At 42.1% G+C, this 22319-nt stretch overlaps 3 protein-coding genes across 7 annotated transcripts in view; 1 reads left to right on the forward strand and 2 right to left on the reverse strand.

Annotated features, from left to right (window-relative positions):
• The window catches only part of stxbp1a (syntaxin binding protein 1a), a 682465-nt gene that overhangs the window by 165533 nt on the left and 494613 nt on the right, over positions 1-22319 (forward strand). The gene's annotated exons all lie outside the window — the stretch shown is intronic.
• The window catches only part of cherp (calcium homeostasis endoplasmic reticulum protein), a 103957-nt gene that overhangs the window by 36242 nt on the left and 45396 nt on the right, over positions 1-22319 (reverse strand). The gene's annotated exons all lie outside the window — the stretch shown is intronic.
• LOC104966793 (glutamate receptor ionotropic, NMDA 1) lies at positions 922-21145 on the reverse strand. Of its 4 annotated transcripts, none has more exons than XM_010796083.1 (17): positions 20989-21145; positions 19856-20030; positions 19213-19357; positions 17563-17649; positions 17005-17152; positions 16573-16700; positions 15263-15427; positions 14924-15042; positions 14460-14572; positions 13853-14001; positions 13356-13513; positions 12654-12815; positions 12235-12344; positions 11741-11886; positions 6930-6956; positions 6152-6262; positions 922-2834 (listed from the first exon to the last, which is right to left on the reverse strand). In XM_010796083.1, the coding sequence occupies exons 1-17, from the start codon at positions 21062-21064 to the stop codon at positions 2766-2768; spliced, it is 2088 nt and encodes a 695-aa protein (XP_010794385.1). In that variant the 5' UTR covers positions 21065-21145; the 3' UTR covers positions 922-2765. The 4 variants fall into 4 exon arrangements, with proteins under 4 accessions (XP_010794385.1, XP_010794386.1, XP_010794387.1 ...); XM_010796084.1 differs by lacking the exon at positions 6152-6262 and adding an exon at positions 11414-11464; XM_010796085.1 differs by lacking the exon at positions 6152-6262.

The raw sequence follows: 22319 nt of genomic DNA on the forward strand, positions 1-22319 counted from the left end.
TCCCTATGGTACCAGGTTTAACCTTCACATGTTAAGGCTGTTTTAAAAAAGGGTTTTTGGGTGTTTCTTCTAGTTTTTCTTTCATCATTTGTGTATAATGCAAACACATTCCCGAAACACTATTAGCTGCTTTTAGTTTAAATATCTTTATAAACATTCACCCAACACAAAGCGCTATAATTATGATCCTATTGGAGAGGGTTTGTGTCTCCATGATCCACTCTGGTTTTGATTTGGTGTCAATCTCCGGACTTTCAGTTTCTCCACCATGTTTCTCATGTTTTCTCTGTGACTCTCTGCTGCTCCCTGCTGGACAGGTGTTACTTACTTACAAGTCAAAAACACTCGGCAGGTAATCGCTCTTATAGTTTCACAGTATATTACTTTACCATTTAGGAGTCAACCATACTGTCTAAAGGCGGACCAAATTCAGCTTTACAGGAAGAGAAAAATAGTTACTAAATGCTCTCTAGTTTCTTTGATATTCAAATTATTTGATCTCTTAGTACAGTTACCTGCTTACCTTAGTTACAATCTTTCATTTTTTACTTTGAAACCCCCAAGAAAGCAGTTGTAGAAGTGCAAACATTTTACTAACTCCATCATTTGTAAACAATTCATAATTCAAGTATCCATTAGTCATTCCATGGAAAATGTATTGACAATAATTGAAGGCTTTCTACATTTTAGATTTCTCAACCATGATTTGTTCCTTTTTTTCCCCATTGTTATCTAAATATAGGTCAATTTTGTAATGTTGTTTTTGAAGTTATCATTATGCATTGTGAGTTTTTGATGGACATTTCTCAGAATTCCCTCACATTTGCGACAATATCATACATGGATTGACCCAAAAATAAATTGAACAGATGTATTTTATAATGTTGTTGCGAGCCATTAAACAACTATAAAATCATAGGATTGGGTAGACTTGGCAATGCAAGTATATTTTATTTACAGTTGTATAAACAAGATGATTCAATGCAAGATCATTACTTGAAAAGGTAAGAAAAACAAGTGATAGTGTGTGTTTGTGTATGTGTGTTTGTTTGTGTGTTTGTTTCATGCCAGTGAATCACAACTGTTGTTGGCGTGTGTTACTAGACATTCTCAGCTGCAGTCGTAATACAAGCGGTACAATCTCCTCAAACCTATCTACACCACATCTATTTACAGGGAGTGCTCCACACAGCTCAGCTGACTGTACACGGCAACAACACGCATCCAAAAACAAACCCAAGCACCGATAGTAACACGTAAGCATGCAAAGGCCGGAATGAGAACATGATCAGAAAGCAAACTCCTGGTTCGAGTTAGAAAACCAAATTCTGATTTGCACTTGGTGTAGTTGTTTCAAAGGTCATTATTAATTTTCTAAAGGCTGTGTAGATACTGTATTTGAAGTGAAAGTGGAGAAGTTAATATGTCTGACTGATGTTACTCTGTTTCTCGACTAATCGGTATTTTCTTATTTGACTGTTTGGGAGACGCCTCAGCATAAAGTGCTATGCAGTGCCAGAGAGCAGACACGAGGTGATTCAACAAACAGCAGTGGTTTCTCAGCTCCAGAAAATGGGAAACGGCCTGTTTTTACGCCTAACCAAGACCATGCTTTGAATTCACTCGGGGTTCCTTCGTGAAAAACTGTCCGGCGTTACGCCTGGACGAGGTTTTGCATGAAAGACCGAGTGACGGTTAAGTTAAAAACCTGGCCCTTTGATGCAGCCCCTTAGAGACTGGAAATGAGAAAGACTGCTGCGGCAGGAGAGAGGAAGAGAGAGGGCGCCCCCAAAAGCAACATGGCTCACGAATGAGAACATGTTCTCGTACATAAGAACACCAGTCTTAACTGTTTGATCAGATCTCCAAATATTCAGTGAGTTCAGCTTGCACCTTGCTTTGAATGATAGTTAAGCTTAACAGAATGTCTTTGAGTTCTTAGAAGAACACAAAAACATGCATTTGGTTGATAAGTACACAATTAAAGGGGAAAACAACTATAGAATCTGGTATACAGCCTTCAAAATAAAAATGTCATCATTCAGATACATAAAGCTCTTATTCATATACAAGCGCTCACATGCTCCCATCATCTTCACAAGTTCCTTATCCTTAGTGCCATTAATAGTGCTTCTCAAAGAAAGCAACATTTTCTAAAAACCTTTAAAGTGTAGATAAAAACATAGGTAGTTTGCATTAAAAAATAATTGATATCGATTGAAGCTTACAGTACGTCTTGTATTGCGGTATATGCTGTTAGGAAAATCACTATGGTATTTAAGCCCTAATTAAAGTGATATGTTAAGTACAGTACTTCCTTAAACTTAACTAACTAAACCTGGCTTGCTAAACTTATACAGCGGGTCAGGAACTTTGAACATCAAACATTAAGTCTCTGTGAGTGAGCAAAATGACAAAAAACAAGGTTAAATAAGTTTGCTAATAATATACAGAAGGAAAAGATTGTATATTTGAGTCAGATGGGTTCTTCTGTGCATGCTCAGGGACCCTACAAATATCTAATGCCAGGTAATCCTGACTGTCAAAAAGGGTGCAAGTTCAGTCAGACACTTCTTCAGCAAGCAAGTTTCCTCCGAAGCTTCCCTCGACTGGCGGTGAAATGAAAGCCTCGACTTGAGTGGTGAAGGGAACGAGGAGATGGCTTCTCCCTTCTCCTTCTCCCCGTCCACTTCTTCCTCTCCTTTTCTTTCCCTCGTCTCGTTTCCTCTCTCCTCGGGGAGCGGACCTCGGCGTCTCCCCTCTCTTTAAACCACGGTGCTGACAGACGGGTCAGACAAGTTGAGCTGGCCCGTGATGTCAGTAGGTGGGTACTGCTGCAGAGACGAAGAGAAATGGGGAGGGAGGAAGAAGACAGACAGTCATTTCTAGACAAAAGCAGCATTTGCCAGAACGTTAGCATACTTATCTAGACATTCATATCTTATTTTAAGAACACCTGTGCTTCATTTCGGCAGAAATAAGGAAGCATGAGGGTTCTCTAACCCCTCTCGGGCAAACCACAGTTTTGTTGTTTTATTTTGTTGGATCAGTTTGGATTTTTTGCTAAGGTTGTGCCTGAGGTGGGCTAGTTGGGAGAATACGTAAAGTCCGGAGTCTCGAGACAACAGCACATTTGAATCAGGCATCATTTGTTTTTCGGGTGATAATTTCCTGCCAAGGGAAAACAGGCAGGTCATTTATCTCCCCACAGTCATTTGTACGCATGCAGACAGGCGGCCCATTCTAATTTTAGCTCATGGACAAGAAGATGAATTTCTGAAGTTCAAAGTGCTGTTGTGCCGGACTCTTACGTCCATTCCCGGCTCCAATGTGCTTCTTATAAAGCAGAGTGCGTTGAATTGTTAGGCGTCTACAGTGCTGAGAGGGAAAAACAAGATCCCGTTTTCATGCAGGTGCTTAGTTTCTATGGCAACTGTGATTCTGCCTTGAGTATGTTGAGAGTGTGTGGTCTGACAGCCGTAAGCCATATTTTGCAGTGCTGAGGCTGCTTTTCCTGCTAACAAGTGCAAATATAGAAACAATCTCTGGTTATCATTGTGAGTGTAGTCGATTGCATCATACTTAGAGCTTGTAACATGCATTTCTTTATAGAATAGGCTCATGTTTTGGAACACAGATTGGGTCCAACTTGCCAGCATAATCCTGACTCACGGCACTATGTTGAAAAATCCTGTTTCAATAATCCAGTGTGCAAGAGAGCATCTTTTGTTTACTTAATGCATTACTAATGAATATTTTACGTTGCGTAACCAAAACACTGAAGAGTCTTCAGTGTACCCATCTTAAATGTACTTTTTGTTTGTCATTCTCAATTGAGCAAGATTTTAGGATCAACGTGCCTCTCTTATTAAGCCGATAGAGCCAATACATTCAAGCATACGAGCTTAAGAAGCTGTTATGATGCAACCAACATGCTGACAGATGGAGCGACATCCATTCTGAATTGAGAAACGTCGTATTTTCTGAGAGTCAGAGTGAATGTCCCTCATCTCCTTGACCCGCAGGTTGCATCATCATCATATGGCTTACAGCCCCCATGTGGGTCTCCTCATGTCTTGTACCTTGAGGGCCTGCTAACAGCGCGCCCTACTGGGGTCAAGTGGACCAGCAAAAAGAGAGACAGCTCTCTGACATCACAACTACAGGTAATGGTTATAAAGCTATGTATGCAACACAGCTATGGTGATTCTTCTTAGGATATAACTACAGAGGTTATTTCTGTTGCTACAGCTAGGACAGGTACAGTCGTCGGCATGCTTGCAGAGGGAGAGAGGAGCAGTGTGGCATGTGGGTGAGGGACACTGACACTCAAGTCCATTGATATCCATTAATATAAAAGAAGAACATTTATATAAAATCAAAAATAATGGTCAAAGACTGGGAATGGGAAATCTTGCGATTGGAGCATCTACACTGTTTTATTTGACCACTTTGAGCCATTTCTTCAGCTATGGCTCTCAAAACAGGCATCAGAAACCTTCTCCTAAAGATGACGTTCCCATACAATGAAACCAGATTGTCAATTTGGTTTCGAGGGAAACATTTATCGTGTTCGAAACTTTGACCGTAATACACCGGGAGAAAACACCCACGGAACGTTATTGAGAATGCGGTTTAGTTGTATGGGAACATGACTTTGTAGGAGACAAACATAGTAACAATGGCGATCCCACTCTTCTTCTCTTCATATGTGACCAATGCTATTGAGAAACCTCCAGGGGAGAGTAAAGGTGGTTCGATTCAAGGCAGAAAACATCGATTTGAAATAAAAGACAGTTAAAACAAGAGAAAGAGAGAAAGACATGAGATCAAATAAAAACACACAATAATAGTTTTGTTGTAACCCGTTAGTTTAGCTGACGTAGGATACGTCTCCCCTGGGAAGAAGCTTTTCCTTGAAGGTGTCTGTGCTATCTCCAGAGATCATTCTGCTTTTTAATGTCATGCCAGATTTGGACCAGCTATATGTGGAGGAACAGCTGGGCACAAATGAGTGCGGTTCAATGGTTTGTCAGAGTATTCCAAGTGTATGGAGTACAGTCTCCCAACTGCAACGAGCAGGACCTTTCAACTCAACTGTAAATGAGCGGAGAAAACCTGACACTCTCAATGTGCTGCAACAAAGGAGTCAAGCAAAGGTAAAGAGATGGTGGTTTAAAAATAAAGAAAGCATAGCTCATATTTGTAACACAGTGAGAGTCTAAGGCTTTGCAGTTTGGAACACAAAACATATAATTAAAGCATAAAAGAAGGCCGTCATCAACACCTGAAATATACCCTGAATAAGGCATGCACAGTTCGGATCACAAGGACACTGAAAAATAAACAAGAATTATGACAAAGAAAATGATCAAACCAAAAGTAAATTGATCAATAGAAATCCATGAGTGTAATCCTGAAATAGACATGTTGATAAAAAAAGAATAAGACATTAGTTCTCTTCCACACGAGCACCGGCCATCGCGACAACCTTGAAAATGGATTGTTTGGGGGGGAAAAAAATGACAAAACACCAGCGCATGCTTTTTCGAACCAAAAGCAAAGACAGCGGCTGAAACCCAAACAGAGGAAGTGGGAGGTGCAAAGAAACAATGGATATACGAAGGATCAAGCAAGTCAAAAAGACAGGACACGGACATAGATATATATCACTTGTACGTAAAGTACAGTACACACACACACACACCACAACGCCACCAATACAGCACACAATCGCCAGAATCCACGTCCAGACCATAGGCGGAGAGTAAGAGCAGCCCAAGACAAAACACCACTGGCAGACTGCCCCCCCCCCTTGATCAGGTCACTAATCCCATCAAAAGCCCTAAAAGACCCTGGCTTGCTCTCCATATTCAGAGCCCAGCTCCTGACCTGAGTTCCTGCCCTGATGCCCTCCAGCCTGTAAGAGGATCTACAGATGCTAAATGGTGATGGCTGATCGATGGTGAACGGACAGACACGTGGCAGAGGCCGCGGAGCCGTGTGGAAATGGTGGGTGAGGACATGGGACTCCCTCGCGGTCGGTATGGAGATGTAGGCAGAGAGGACAGAGGAGGAGAAAGGAGAGAAGTAGAGACAGAGGAGGAGGAGGAGTAAAGAGGGGGAAGATGTTGCTTCTTCGTCTCCTTACCGTGTCTTTGGAGGACCTACGTCTCTTGATGCTGGAAGCCAGGTTGGTACTGATGGACCTAAAAGAGGCTTTCTTTTGGGGGTCGGGCTCTGCTCTACCACTTTTCCTATCCTAAAATGAATATATGTAGAATCATTATTCATGTCCTCTGGCCAGGGTGACAACCGTGGTTTCACCCGTTCTGTTTTTCCCACCAATACCAACACCACCCTAGTCAATGAGCTTATTGTATGTGGTCTAAATAGAGAGAGGGTCCTTATGAGAAAGACTACAGCATTTGGAAATATCAAATGCGCAAAGAGGGAGAAAGAAAGGGATAAAGCCTGTTAGATGTGAGAGTGGAAGTAGTCTTTTCAGTCTGAATGAGGGCATTGGTCTACATTATTACACTGGGACGGCACAAGACGGCCCGGTAGCCTTCAAGAAATGTGCTGACACATTCACTCGACCCCCTTCAAATGCATTGGAATGAGTGATGACTAGTAAAGATGTCAGTGGGTGTGATACCTACGTTACACTTCTAAATATATTCTGCCTGAACACAAAGATTCCACTTTCTCATCTCAACAAACAAGCAAATTTAAAATTGGATCAACTAAACAAATATAACTATATGCAGTTCTTTCAAAACAGAGATAGAAATGAAAAGAGAGAAGAATTTTTAACCGTATCCTTAAAAGATGGCCCTCATACCATCAGAGAGCCCAATAGCTATTCTTAACAAAATAAATAATAGTGTTTGTGTGCAAAATAAAAACTCATATTAAGGTATTCTTACATCCTGAGTCTCTAGAGAGGAAGAGGGCTGCATAGGGGGAGAAAAGGAAAATAAAATAAATTTCCATCCACTTGATCGTTATTACTTTAAAAAAGATCCTTAAGCAAAAGCCAAGGGAACCAAAAAGAGCGAGGTGTTTAAAGAAGACTTAGCAAAGCAAACATCCACATCCAAAGCCAGGCAAGTATAAAAACGTTGAGCTATAGTATCGGAGGCCATAAAATGCATATCAAAGAGGGAGAACAGCAGCGACAAAAAGTCAGTAAGTTAAGCCCATTTAAAGTCATTATACCTCAAAGCGGTATAATGGAAATTCACCCCACACGCAAGGGAATGGAATGGAGAATGGAGAAAAGTGCATTTAAAAGAAATGTATAAAGAAATGATCACGCTACTTCAGCTGCAAAATATATTCTTTATCCGAGTTAAAGTGCAAAAAACAAAATATTTTCTATTCTCTATTTCTTAAAAAAAAAAAAAAGCGTTCTAGGATGGATGTTATTAAAGTATAGGTGGAGGATGGGTGAGTAGTTGCAGGGGGGGAGGCCCTTCAGCCGGGCGGGGCAGTGTGGTGTGAATTTCAACATGCCAGAACGTTTTATGGATGGAGAGAGGGAAAAAAGGAGGAAAACATAGAATAATTAAACATAAAACAAATAGCATGACAAATCAATCCTGGCCAGCACTGGCCCCCGCAGTTCATCCTTTTTCATCAGGTCACATGACTAGGCTCTTTTAGGGCACCGTTATATCACCCCGCCAACCAGCACTTTCTCTTTTTTTTCTAATGACATGGTGGCGGGGAGGATAGATGAGCGCCGGCAGACGAGTGATTGGTACACCACATCACTCGATTTTATTGCAGGTATATAAAATAAAAGTATTTTCCTGTTGAAAGATGACATCTCATGTTAGTAAATGGAGGAAGTGCCACTAGCTGTATGACTCTTGGTTCAGGAACCAAGGTGACGTCTCTTCTTGTAATCTTTACTTTCCTTCATATTTCACACGTGTGCGAGGCGGCAGTAGCTCAGAGCCCTGATGAGGAGCTGCGTGTGCACAGTCCGTACATGCACTGCATGCTGGACCATCGGAAGGAGAGCGAAATGGTGACTCGTACAGTGTTGTTTCTGGTCCGAAACCAAAGCGAGCCGCTGCAGGGCTTCATCATTAAATACCATATTCATCATCATGAGTTTTTTGTTTTCATCCCAAACTGACTTCAGTTTCTGTCTCCTTCAGACGGTGCACTTCTGAGTAACCTCTGTTATTAAAGGGAAGACTGGAAGGCAGACCTGTAGCCTCGTAGAGATGTAGTGGTCGGCAAAACCTTCTGCACCAGTGATCACGCTAGAGATCAGTAACATAAATCTATATGATGTACATTTATAGAACAGCCTATACTTTTTTTTTTAACCAATGCAATGCATCATTTGTGATAGAAAGAAACATACAGAGTGCTTTTATGTGTAATTGTAAAATACTTTTTTTTCAACTAACTCAATTTTCAATTTAGATACAAGACTACAGCGTTGGGCATGCCTCTGTAGGAATGCCTTCATTCATTTTAGACAGAAGACACGTTGTAAGTGTTACCAACGTGTTTATGAGACCTAGCAAGATTGCTTTAGTGAGTTTTATATCTGTATTAACTGATTTCTTGTCCACTTTATGGGAAAGGAAAAAAGCTGTGACACATTATCCCCTTGTTGATAATGCAAAGTAGTTAGTAATCGATTGCATAATACATGTACAGCAGATACAGAACAACATAAGCGTGTATTGGATGAACGTAAATCCAAACTTCACTGTTCTTTTTGATTTGCATGGATTACTGAACGAGCCTATCGAGCATACATAATGTCCCTCAAAAAGAAACGTTCCAACCAAGAGATCCAACACTACAAGCCAGAAGGATAAACAAAATGAAAATAAAGAGACACTAAATGATAACACAGAGATACAGAGCAACTACAAAGAGACATTAATGACTACAAAGAGATCCAGAGAAATCCAAAGAGACAAATGACTACAAAGAGACACTTAATGACAACAAGAAGAGGCAAAGCAAATGTAAAGTGGGATAGTGGTGGTCTAATGGATAGTGAGGTGGGCTGGAGATCAGAAGGTTGTGAGTTCAAATCCCACCTGGAACACCACCACTAGCGTCCTCTAGAGTAAGGCACTTAGCCCTTAGTTACTCCAGGGAGAATGTCCCTGTAATTGGTAATTGTAAGTTGCTTTGGATAAAAGCGTCAGCTAAATGAAATGTAATGTAAAGTTTGTGTGTCTTGCTCCTATATGTAGGAGAGGCGTTTGGGTCTGTTGCATGTCTGTTTCCAGGTTCTCATAATCTCACAATGTTTGTACAGAACATCCGTTACATGTTGTAAATTAGACACAGATTTAATCTTAGATTTTAAAATAGCTTAAAAAGGCTGTATTTATTATCAGAATATAAAAAGGTGCTTAATGAAGGTAAGTTAGACTACCCCCACTACATCTCTGTGACTACAGCTGCTTAAAGAATGCTTTAGGCATGCCATTATTACCATGCATGCACCTTTATATTTTTGTAAACTTATATGATGAGGGCTTTTAAGCAGTATCAGCATATAGAGGATGGGAGTGCATAAACAGATATTGTTAGTCAGAAGTGCAAGTTCTCTCAGGTTACGCCTCATTTGTTTACAGTTTTGAGGGTGCACAGTACTACACCCGCCTGAGGCAGTAGAAGCACACAATGGCATTCAAACACATTCAACTATGGACTCCAGGTTTCAGTGCTTGCTGCACTAAGGAAGGAAGAGGGCCACATAAACTGTGATCTTAGATTTTCCATCGTGATGAGCTTGTGTCCTACATGACCAAGTTGTCGTTTTAAATTTGTGGAAATTAGATCACGGTGAATAATCTAATCTGTGCACCCAAACTGTATGAATAATATTCTGAATAGAACATATTGTCTGAGCTCAACTTGACTTTGTAGACTCCATGTGTGCTCCTTGCATGAGACTCAATCCATTACCGCGGTTATATTTAGAGAAAGATTGTGTGTATTCTGGCTGCAGGGCTCACGGTGACGCTCGATAAGCAAGATGAGCATGCATGAGCCGCCTTTGTTCAGCGATGCATAGAAATCGACATGATCATCGCTGACAGGAGTCTGAAGCGCGAGGTCTACGGGCAGTTGTCCCTTTCCTTTCCCACCCTGCAACTTCTAAAGCTATCCAATCAGGGAGTGAAAGTGTAAAAAAGAGGAGGAGGGGGTGCTCCGACGCTCCACAGCCCCATTTGATTGCATTAGGAAACGGGGGCAAATCATGTTCTTTGCCGGCTGAGTGAAGGACCTTACTGATTGATTATTTCTTAAAGGGTTGGTTCACTCAAATTACGAAAGAGAAATTGATTGCAGAAGATTTTGTTTAGGAGGGATAGTATGAGTAACAGCACAGAAGCTAAGGAATGTGGGAGGAGGCAGCGGCAAACTTATTTTTAGCCACCTGAAAAAGGCCAAACTAATAAAGATCAATATCAGTATAACTGTACATATACTGAGAATGTGTGTACTTTACTTGACAGCCATTTATGAATAGTGGCTAATGCTGCTACTTATGCTCTCTTCAAATCCAACAGACTCTATTGAGAAATAATACATGTTACCTTGCTGAGCACAAACGTTACAGGTCTACTTCTGCCTTGATTGGTTCATTTGTTTGGTTATGGTTTGACAATTTACCCAAACTCTCCCTTTCAAACACCAAAGGGGGTGCGTGACTGTGATTCGCTAAAAGTATTACACTCACTAAACCTCATAAAAGCCCACTTCAGAAAATCTAAGCTATCTCTTTAAACCAAAGCTATCTGCATGGCCAGACACAGTTGGACAAGTAGAACGTTATATATATTTATAAATGTGGGTGAGCTGACCCTTTAAATTGAAGCCTGCTTCTGCTTGCATGAAGCCCCCGTCATGCAGGATAAGTTTCGAGGCGTATTTGGTGTCTGCATAACGCACACTGCACTTATTAAAGAGACACACTGTCACATTTACAGTTCTCAAAATACTGGACGTGGCAATGCAGTGTGATTGAGTGTGGGCATTGATTTTAATCTTTATGCTCTATTTGCATTGTGAGCTCCTGGCTGCTGTCAGTATGGCCTTCAGAGTGAAAGCAATCAATGAGGACAAAATCAAAGTGCATCAACCGGACTGTAATCACTGTTTTTAGGATATTTCTGGCTGGACATTTGCTTATTATGGTAGGCTTTCCATGTCCACGTCATCTGACCTTATGAAGTGTGTAAGCGCCACAGCAGCAGCTTGGAAAATACTATATAGCTCATGCAATGGACGCATAGGAGGTGAAGTTTTAGTCGGGTGGCCTTCAGGTTAGAGGGTCGCAATGCTAATTATCTTACTGTTAATCTAACAGCTAGAGATGGCATGGGGGTGGAGATGGTTCTGCTAGTTAGTTACATACTAATGAGGGGGTCCCTCCCATCGCTTGACTTCCAGAGACCTCCTTACTGTCCTGCAGGCAGACACAAGAGACACGTTGGCCTCTAGGAACTGTGATCTACACGGTGGCCACTGAGGATGCTTTAAAGTGCATGAAGGCATCCGAGATCACAGTTTCTCAGATTGTGATCTGGCAATCTGACCACCACTCAAGTGCAAAATGAAAAGCTTCGAAAGAGGCTGAGAGTCCAATCGATCCCCCATTAGTAGGGGGCTCTGTTGGCTCTCTTGCAACCAAGTCTCAGCCTTTCCACCCTGGGTGTGAGCGAGCAGAGGGGATCGATCTTACCTGCAGGTTCTTCCTCCAAACATTGACCGCCGCAAAGGCCAGCTGCATCTGCTTCCTGCGGGCGTCTTTATGGCGCTTATAGGCGATTTCAATGAAGATTAGGAAGATACCTGCTGCAATCCCACCGGCCACCAGCATGAATACCCCTGTTAAGACGGACAAACAAACACAGAGCAGAGAAAGATATACGTTAGATGCTGATCTATCACGCTCCCACTGATCGTGAATGCATGGTCTCCCAGTCATGATCAGCGGTCCTTTTCAACCAGCTCCTTTTGATGGAGGCAGCTGCAACCCACACAATATGAATTGAAGTCCACAACCACACACGTCACGGCACAAGATACTATACGGCACATTTCCACAAGGCAACCACGCCGACACTAACACAACGATATTGTAAAGGTATTGGACAAAAAAGGGCTACAGTACCTTACCACTGCAGTTTTTGTCCAATCACTTTTAACGCTTTTTCTATGCCTTATGGACCATACCTGCCATGTTTTCAAAGGTGAGTGTGGCTGGGGCATTGCTCCTTGAGTCACACTCCTGGTATCTCACCCAGGTTTTATCTAGGTCTTCCATGAAGCCATTCTCATGAGAACTGCAAGGGGTTGGGGTTGGTAGAGAGAGAGGTAACAAAGTTAATACACGCTGTGATTGGCGCAATACCTGAGTTGCCTACTCCCAGATAGCTACACAAATGAGACAGAGACAGCAGGACAGGTGCACAGACAAACATAGACAAACAGACAGATAGGGAAGGAAAGAGGAGATACAGAGATATAAGATGTGACATAAGGCAATGTATTCAATGGTTAATAAAAAAGGTCAATACCTGACCATGAAATCATACTGATAAGAAACAAAAACAAAAAGTCATACGAGTAATGCAGCTTCGGCTGGGACAGACCTGAGAATGGCCAGGGACACATTCTGTTTCCAGGGGCTGTCCTTGCGCATGCCTATGCCAAAGCCCGAACGGAAAAACAGCTCTCCCGTGGTCACCAGGTCGCACTTCTGCGAAGCTTCAAACTCCAGCACCGCAGAGTCCCAGATGAAAGCATGCAGCTTGCTGTGGGGGAGGGGAAGGGAGGAGGAATAGGAGGGAGGAGGTAGGAGGGGAAGGAGGGGGTTACGGCGCAACAGTACAATGATTTACATACACATTTACGGCTCCCACCCCTCTCTCTCTCTCGCACACCAGATCGTGTGTGTCACACAGCGTTTACCAGCAATCTCTACCGCTCTTATGGCCCAAATGAAATCCAATGCCAGATGGGTGAGGGCACGTCCCCCATTGGATTCCCCCCATCTGAAAGATGTTCGTCTTGGTACAACCTGAAAAAGGGTGCTTCTTGACTCAATGTTAGCTTAACCTCACACTTGTGCCAATGCTGTTGACACGTGTCTTGCTCCTGTCCCTGAATCTTTCTTGGCTGGGCAATGGGCCCGGATCAGAGGGAGCGCTGCAGTAAGTCCTGCCATCTCCGTCTGAGCCAAAGGTCCATGTCCCCCCCCCTGAGCTGACTGGACTGACCCTGGTCTGTGTGTCTGATAAATCGAGCAGCCGGCCGACACTAGCTGTTGTCGGCCCGGCCTGGCCGAGACTCACTTGTCACGCACAGCCTGGATAGCCTCGGCGGCACTCTCATAGTTGTGCTTCTCCATGTGGCGGTACATGGTGCTAAGCTCCACCTGCCGCCGGAAGTAGATGTCCACGGAGCTCTGCTTCACCGTGGCGTAGATGAACTTGTCCGATGGGTTTCTCAGCTGGATTCAGAGACCGGGACAAGACACAAACAGTCGAGTCATGATTACTAATTGCGAATAACAAATGTAATTTAAGACATATTTTTGTGCGGTCCACTGAAAAGAAAGAGAAACAAATGGAGCAAGATACAATCTGGGACCCCATCTGCTCATGTCTGGGAATTGTATTGGTTGTTTAAAATCAGCTTGTTAACTGGCTTCAACCTGGTCTTTCTCCATCAACTCCATTATTGCGTACAGTAAACAATTAATCAGCACACCGAAGAGGAGGTCTTGGCCGAGATATCCACTGTTTCACCAGTAACTGTTACATTGGTCCTAATACCGCCCGTTACACACCCTTGGGTCATTGATGCCGGTGATGCGCTCCTCAGGTCGGTCCAACACCAGGAAGGCAGCCAGGTTGGCAGTATAGGATGCCACAATTATCATGGCAAATCCGGCCCACACCATACCTAGGATTCTCGCTGAGAAGCTGCGCGGTGCACCTGTGTGGTGAGTTAAAAAAAAAAAAGGATAAGAGCTTTTACTACTTTAACAACTACTACTGCAAACAATGAACCATCTACCTTAATATAAAAACGTGCATAACTTTACATAGAAATACAAATATAGCCCTCTAAAAATACCAGACATTAAAAGGAAACTGGAAGACAAATGAAACAAATCATTAGAACAGGTGTAAGCTGTTTAAAGATGGGATCTGTCACTTTCTTTCTCAACACAATTTAATTTGAAAGTTACTAATTTGTCATCCTCAAAGAAAAACATGACAGTCAGCAAGGCATCGCCTGGAACTACAAATGCCTTAATTATTCTAACTCTGAAACTGTGTAAAACCAAATTACTCAACAGCATAACAGTGCTTTGGCAGAAAGGCTACATTTACTTGCGATTACATGAGGGTTTAGAGATTTTCAGGAATGACTTTCCTTTATAATCTTACCTTCTCCAATACCGGAGTTCAGCAACACTCCCCAGGAGAACCACATCGCAGATGATAAGGTGAGGGCATCTTCTTCTTCTTCTTCACTGTTTACTTTAAATCTTCCAAACGGGCTAGAGGGAAGAAATTGGGAGGGTTGCAGGAGATAAAATGAGAAATCGCATAGAACCTGTAGAGTGGAAAACCCTGGCGACCCCAGGCAGGGAAGGGAACTGAACATGAGCGGGCAAAGCAAGTAGGAAGACGAACTGGGAAAGGAAACAGACAAAGACAGGGAGAGAGCAGTGGGATGGTTGGAGCCGATCTTCACCTCTTTCTGCCTCCGTGTCCATACCGAGGTAAGATCTACAGCGCTCAGGAGTGCATGTACACACATTTCTCACACACACATTCACCCATTCAGTTGTGATTACACGTAAACACACACATGGGCACACGCATACACACAGATGTCCCCCTTGTACCTGAACCGGTCTAGTAGGTAAAGCATCACCGCCACCACATGCACCGAAAGACCCACCAGCAGCCACAGCGTGCTTTGGAACGGCTGCATGAACGAGTCCAGTGTACTGCGAGGTATTTCCTGAAAACACACATGGCAATTGTCATTCAATTGGACCTACAACTTTGATTACATTTGCATATTATTGTCACAGTGAACTTCAAGGTGGCATTTAATCAAAGAAACATGGTCATTGCAAGTGTTGACAGTAGATAGATACACAAGGGATACAAATCTTTTCACAATAGAGCTATACATTTCTCCTAATAGAGCATCAAATGGACTAAATGAAGACACTTACCTTTTTAACAAGGATGGTGAGACCTTGATATTTAAAGGGCTTGGAGAATTCGATGTACTGGGCTCGTTCGTTGTTAATAGTCAGCGGGGCTACAATCATGTCAGCAAGGCCCCCCAGGAGCTCTCCCATCATGCCATTCCACTCTTTCTTGTTACTGTTGTTCACCTGAAGCCCCAAAAGGAAAGTGTTAAAATGAGAATCAGATCCTTCTGTCGTCTAGACCACAGAATGTTTGCAGACTTTAAGGATTTAGGGTAGGTCAAGTGGGGATATAAGTTCTTAAGACGTGCTTCAAAACTTCAAAACTGGCTCTGGGGATCATAACAGAGCTTGCTTATTTTCAGGAATCAATAAGATCATGCACTGAAGGACACCAGAATTGTAGAGTATCGTGCTCATCCGTACGGTTTCTCTGGGTTAAAGATTAATGCTTCCACAGAAAGCCTGTTTAGATTAAATATAAGTGGAAACTCGGTTGATTACTCTTTGTAGGTTCATCGCTACGAGCGACCCCTTTCAAGTTTGTCAAATAGATTTTCATTTGAATGATAGCCCTTTTAAGGGTTTGTGCAAATTGATTTAAGTAGAGGACTATTACGTTTTATTGCTAACCCGTCCACATTAAGATTCTTTAACATAAGTTACAAAACAATATTTATTCAGGGGTAATATTTAAGGATATTGTAAAACATGACTTATTGTCAACACCTTACCTGAATGAACAAGCCCTAACCAATGGGCAAACCCATAGATCGACTACATTCGTGATTTAGCAAACTAATAAATAGTGTATGATGTATAATTCTTCCGTGTTGATGCTAGTCAACTGTTGAGGCTCAAATCCTCAATTTACCTAGAAAATATCCAACCTTTATTCCTTCTATTGTTAGCCAATGTTAGCTAAGCTATCGTTAGCTCAAAAACGTGAGCTAAACATAATGTGCTAGCTAACTGCAAATATAAGTTAGCAAACTGTTGAGGGGAAAATGTCTGTCAATATTTGTGCATACATAAGATGAAGTATTTTGCCAATGAAAACCAATCTGCAAATCCTAGTTGACTAAAACACTCATGGTGATGGCTGCTCAGTGTTTAAAGCTGACACCAGTAGACCTGCTGGACTTTTGATACCTGGGGTCTCCGTTTTATGACCGCCTATTGCTTCAGCTCTGAATAGTTGTTAGATCACTACTGTTAGTGGAATAAAATAGGGAGATTAAAAAGAAGTTAGGTATTGAATGTGAGGATTTGCGTGCAATATGTGCCTCATGCAAACATACAACAAAGAGCGCTGTAAAGGTCAAACTAACCCTCTCCTGTGTTCCAAATTTCCCATCGGCCACCAGGTGCACCTCATAGGTGAAGTTCATGGTCATAGCCAACTTGATAAGGAGATCAACACAGAATCCGTAACAACATTGGGGAACAATTGGGCGTCCTGTAATAAAACCAGCAACAGTTCAAAGTTACAATCACTCTTAATGCAACACGTACGTTTGTTAATCTAAAGGCGGCGAACGAAGACGGAACGAAATGTATGACACTGCGGACGACCACACACAGTCACACTGTTGCCAGAAACACAAACACCAAGCATGTCCTAGCATCCCCACAAACACACATTCTGAATGGCACACTCAGCTACATGCATACATATATAGATACCTACTGCATATATATGTATGCATCTCCAGTGGGTGTTTGGCGGGTGCAGTAAAAGCACAGAGATAATATAAACGTCCCTGATAGGTTACCTGGGATGGTCTCATTGGGCCCAGTGCAGATAACCTTTTTTATTAAGACTCCATTTAATGTCATTTCCTCGTGGCATGTTCCATCCGGTTGAGTTGGTTTCACATACACAAATGGCTCCTGGTGAATCGTCACTATCTACAACAGATGGGACAGAAAGCTGTTTATCACATAGACAGATATGGATCTGTTCAGATCCTGAGGGACTTTAGAGAGAGAGAGAGAGAGAGAGAGAGAGAGAGAGAGAGAACATGCATGGAAAACCCCAGCAGATACACAAATACCCATGTACAAACTCCCAGATACACATGGACGCACACAGACGGATGAATGTAAAAATAAGTGACAAGGATACAGATGAGAGGTTCTTTGGACGCCTAAGACAAATTTGAAGAGATCAGAAGTCATGGCAAATATATCACAGCATTTCTTCACCCCCCTCGGAGAAACAAGTGTAGGCGAGCTGTCCAACACGAGTATATCAGCTCAGGTCTGGATCTGTGTGGACAAGAATGTCAGATTTCAGCAGCAAAGCAAAGGCGCCCTACCTTTAGTCGAGTGGACATCTGGAAGCCCTGTGGTTTCTCCGTCTCTCCTCCAGGCCAGATGATCTTCCGCTGATTGTTCATTACCACCTGCGGATGCCACACACAGTACAGTAGCATCGGTGAGTGCTGACAGAGGCGTGGTGCTGATGAGGCTCCAGCACTGGGGGTGAGCACCACTAATGAGTCAGCTTTATATAAGTGCAGCTCAGCGGCTTCTTTATTTACTTCATAAACCTCTGACTTATACCGGAGGGGTTCAGGAACTTATATTAATCACCCCTATGAGCAGCAGAGTGAAGTGCTGATCCTCGCAGTGCGTGCTTTCGCTGTGTTTGCATTGCTGGCCTTCTTAAATATGCAACATCGACTACAAATGAGTTTCATTTCATTTGACAGATTCATCTCAACACAAGGTCAACAAGCTTGTTTTCCCCAATATTTCAGAAAATACACAGATTAAACCCAGATATTCTATGTGAAAGACACTGAATATTCTCTATGATTATAGTGTCATAGACTTGCAAGAAAAAACTAAAATAATAGTACTCGTTTAAACAAAAACAAAAACGAATCAAATGAATCAAATTAATTGTGTTATGCCAACAATTGGAGTGAAGCACACTTGTTATATAACAACAAGTTGACAGCTATGGGGGTACCCCAGTTGATGAGTCTTAATATGCCAATATATTTCATGCTTTTATTATTAATGCACGCCTGTTCTGAAGGCATTCAATGCTTGTTTAAACTTGCATGATAGGTGATGCAATCCAGGGAACATTGTGTACTTGTTCCTTTGTTTCTCATGTTATATTACAGTGATAGGGTTAAATAAATTCACATACAGGATATTTATGTTCTTCCACTGATTAAAAGTCAATTTGTTTTTGTTGTTAAGTCAAACTCCAAACATTTCTTACATTGTTCTTTTCCAAAAGGCACTCAAATCTTGAATGTTGTCGTCAAGCCCTTTGATTTATGTGCACCAATATCAGAAATCACAAATGTGCCTCGTGGGGGCTTGTTGGCACCTTGGCTTTTATATTGAAACAAATGGAAAACAGCGGCTGCCTGAAAGGTAACTTCGTCGTCTGAAAAATGAGGTTGTGCTTTGTAAAATGCTCGGCAATAAAAACAACATTTTTACCTACTTAAGGACTCATGAAGTCAATTGTTAGGCTTCATTTTCAGTAACATGCAGCTCCTGCTTGCCATCGAGGTTTGATTCAAGACAACAAAAACACTTAATTTCATACGTTTGCAGTCATTGCTTTGCACACCCCTAATGTTGGTGGTACTGACATCATCCAGCTGAGACACACTTTAGAAAGGGTAGTATGTTTAACTTGTACGGTCGTTTCCAAACATGTAGCAATAAAAAAACATGTCATATTTGCAATAACTTTCACAAATCCACTGCGACACACTGCTGCATCTTGTGTGGGCTCTGGCTGAACTGCAATGTTTGTCCTAAATTAACTGTGGTGTACTAAAGATAGAAAACTGGAGCTGCATGTCCAGAACAAATGTTCAAAAAGACCGGATATGACCTAATTCTCAATAAGAATAAACTAGGGAATAAACTTAGAAAATGCTTTTCCTCAATCATTGACTAAATGGTAAACCTAACTTTGCGTCACCGTCCATCACCTGTGTTCCGTTGTAAATGCCGACTTGAACGAGTCGAGTCTTCTGGTAGTTGAGGATGCTGTAATGGGCGTACTTCCTGTCCCCGTCGTCATTGAACTCCACGCGACCTGTGAGGCCCTCGGGGTATTTAGACGACATCAGCACCCTGGAGAGAGCAAATGAAAATGGTTATCTGTGTGAACGAGCACATGTGTCCATACATCGATGTAGTGTGTCACCTATTAGTTACGCTGCAGTGCATTTTATTGCGATTGGTTCGGCACAAGGCTCTCAGGCTAGTGCATGTGGTAAAATGACTGAATATGATGAGTTGTTATTTGCAGCTTTAAGGTAATTGACGTGAAATTCATAAGAAACTGAGAAAATATATTTTATCATTTTAAAAACAGCAGTTTTTCATCGGGATTGAATGCGTCTGGCGAAATGAAGTCTTAAAATGAGTTTACGTTATACATGTTTTTTTTCTGCCACTTTTCCAAAAGCATTTTCCTGGTTTAATAATTCTAAAATACAATTAAATGTCAAGAAATGAAATCAAAACTCAAACGACAACAAACGATACATTTGAAATACGATACTATGCCTTTTACATCAGTAAAGAAAAAGAAATGACCTAATTCCTCACGGCTGTGTTCATGCTTACCGTTTAAAGAGCGGCCCTGTTTTCCAGATGTTGGTGTTGCCCACACATCCTTTCGGGGGTTCAGTGATATTCTCCTTCTCAAAGAGCTCCTGGATGGACTGAGCCACCACAGCCACCGCATCATTGATATGCGCCGACTCATTTTTCCCGTTGATGAGCTGGAGGCCGATCAGACCTGAGACCAGGCCAACAACAACAACAACACATAATCACTGACCAGAGCACAGACGGCCTCTCTGGTTCCTTTTGCAATGCACAAAGTGTAAAATAGGGCCGCCGGTTTAGACATCCTGAATAAAGGTCATACATCAGCTGCATGATCCATCTTCGTTGCCCTTTAATCTAATAACCCGTCTGAAAATATCAATATCTTGTCATTTACGAAACGAGGCAGCTGAAAACATGGATCAATTTGACGATGTTGCCACTGATGACCTTTTCAAAGCATGTGTAAAGAGTCCCTTGAAGTTGGATCTTTATTTTTGTATTAACGACCTACCAACTAAGGTTTGGGATTCAGCACAAGCAAAGCATTATTTGTGTTAAGGAAAAAAAGAACAAAAGGACCTAAATTTAATCCAACAACAATCCAACTTCAGCTAAGTTTTCTGATTGCAAGCAGGTCCGTCAGCCTTGCAGACTCCCGGAAGAAGCTGCAGTGGAGGTGGAAGAGACGGGACATGGACGGGGACAACAAACGCTCTGCAGGGGTTGGTTGTGTTAAGAGTGCCCGGGGGAAAAAGACGCTGGACGTTTGTGACCACAAAGTGATAAAATATTGTGAGTTACGAAAAAAGATCCAGGGAGTAGAGACAAGAAAGGCTGAGCTTACCATTCTATCAGTTATGTGTTGAAAAAACGTTGTAGTTCGTTAGAAACCATATATGTCACAAATAGCACAATGATCTGACTTATCCGCAACTAAAAGTGCACCGTCGATACACGGCTCATTTAAACCTTTAAACACAAAGTGCTTAAACATTTAAATGCTTAACACACAACAGGCAGTTATACAGATAATCATGTAAAGCATCCATAGTTAATCCCTCTAATCCTTATGTGTTATGATCGGCCTCTGAGTAGAGTCCAGGGTTAACTGGTGCATTCTCGCTGATCTCTCTGGATGAACATACCGTCTGGCGCCTCGCTCAGGGCTTTACCCGACATCTCCCGCTCGCCCACCAGCCACACGTACCCCGAGCCCGTCATGTTGAGGAAGCGGGCAGCCTTGTACACTGCAGCAGCGTCCTCCTCACTGGAGTTTGACAAAAGATTGTTTCTTTGTTTGGTTGACATCACAGTATGTGGAATGAAAGTGGCAATGTTGTGTTCATTTCTATGAGGGGGTTGATTAATGCATGTCCAACTAATTATAGCTGCTTTTTGTGAGAGAATATTTCTGTCCTTACTCCTAGGAGTCTAACCTTTTCTTTGTGTTGACGTTTATGGCCAACCCTGAGTCTGTTATCTGTCTTAAGGAATGGGAGGCTTCAGCTATTGTTGATATCCAGTGTTATGACCGGGCAACTATCAGTCACAGAGGGTTTTATGACTGTGAGAACGCTGGCTTCTAAGCACCACAGACAGGTGATTCAGTGTCTCCAGATGTTGGGGCTATCTCCAGTCCCCCAATATGTTGATTAACTCTCTGTAAGCTAGTTAAAAGGTCTATCGAGAGAGAGGCTGGGGAGAATGTATGTGGCAACCCACCCGTGCATTCAGAACCTCTGGCTGCTGTGACTTGTGATGTGAAATTATCTGGCCGATACTTGTAATGAAACACCAGTGTTTGACATCAAAGCTCCAACTCTCCTCGTGTCTCTCTGACTCTCCATTGCTGCAGAAGTTTCCCTTACAGTTACTATTAGTTCTTAATGAAATTGATACTGTTTGACTTTGTAACCTAACAATACATTGAAGTACTTTTACTGTGTATTTATTAACAAATCCTCTGTCAAAGTCCCCTGCTGAGAACAAAATCAAGCCACTTCTGCTAAGTTTGATGAGGGAATCTTTTTTGATTGCCATTAGTTCTTCGTGAGATTGATCCTGTTGGACTCAGTACTACTGAAACTACCCCCACAAGTACTTATTGTGTACTTTTCCCGTAATCCTCTGTCAATGTCCCCTCCCGACTACAAGAATGCATGTTTTTCTTTTAATAAGCGTTACAAAACATTTCTTCCTGAGACTGATATTGTTGGAGAGAGTATTTTAAGAGGATGGTAGACATGTCTATATACAGGACTGTCTCAGAAAATTAGAATATTGTGATAAAGTTCTTTATTTTCTGTAATGCAAATTTAAAAAAACAAAAATAGTCATACGTTCTGGATTCATTACAAATCAACTGAAATATTGCAAGCCTCCTGAGACTGCCAAGGCACACANAACTATAATATTAGTCAAATATGAAGAAGTTAAACTTTAAACATCCATGACTTAAACACTTTATCCAGGATCA

The sequence above is a fragment of the Notothenia coriiceps genome, unplaced genomic scaffold (assembly GCF_000735185.1).
Source record: "Notothenia coriiceps isolate Sejong01 unplaced genomic scaffold, NC01 NC01_scaffold00037250, whole genome shotgun sequence".
NCBI classification, from domain to species: domain Eukaryota; kingdom Metazoa; phylum Chordata; class Actinopteri; order Perciformes; family Nototheniidae; genus Notothenia; species Notothenia coriiceps.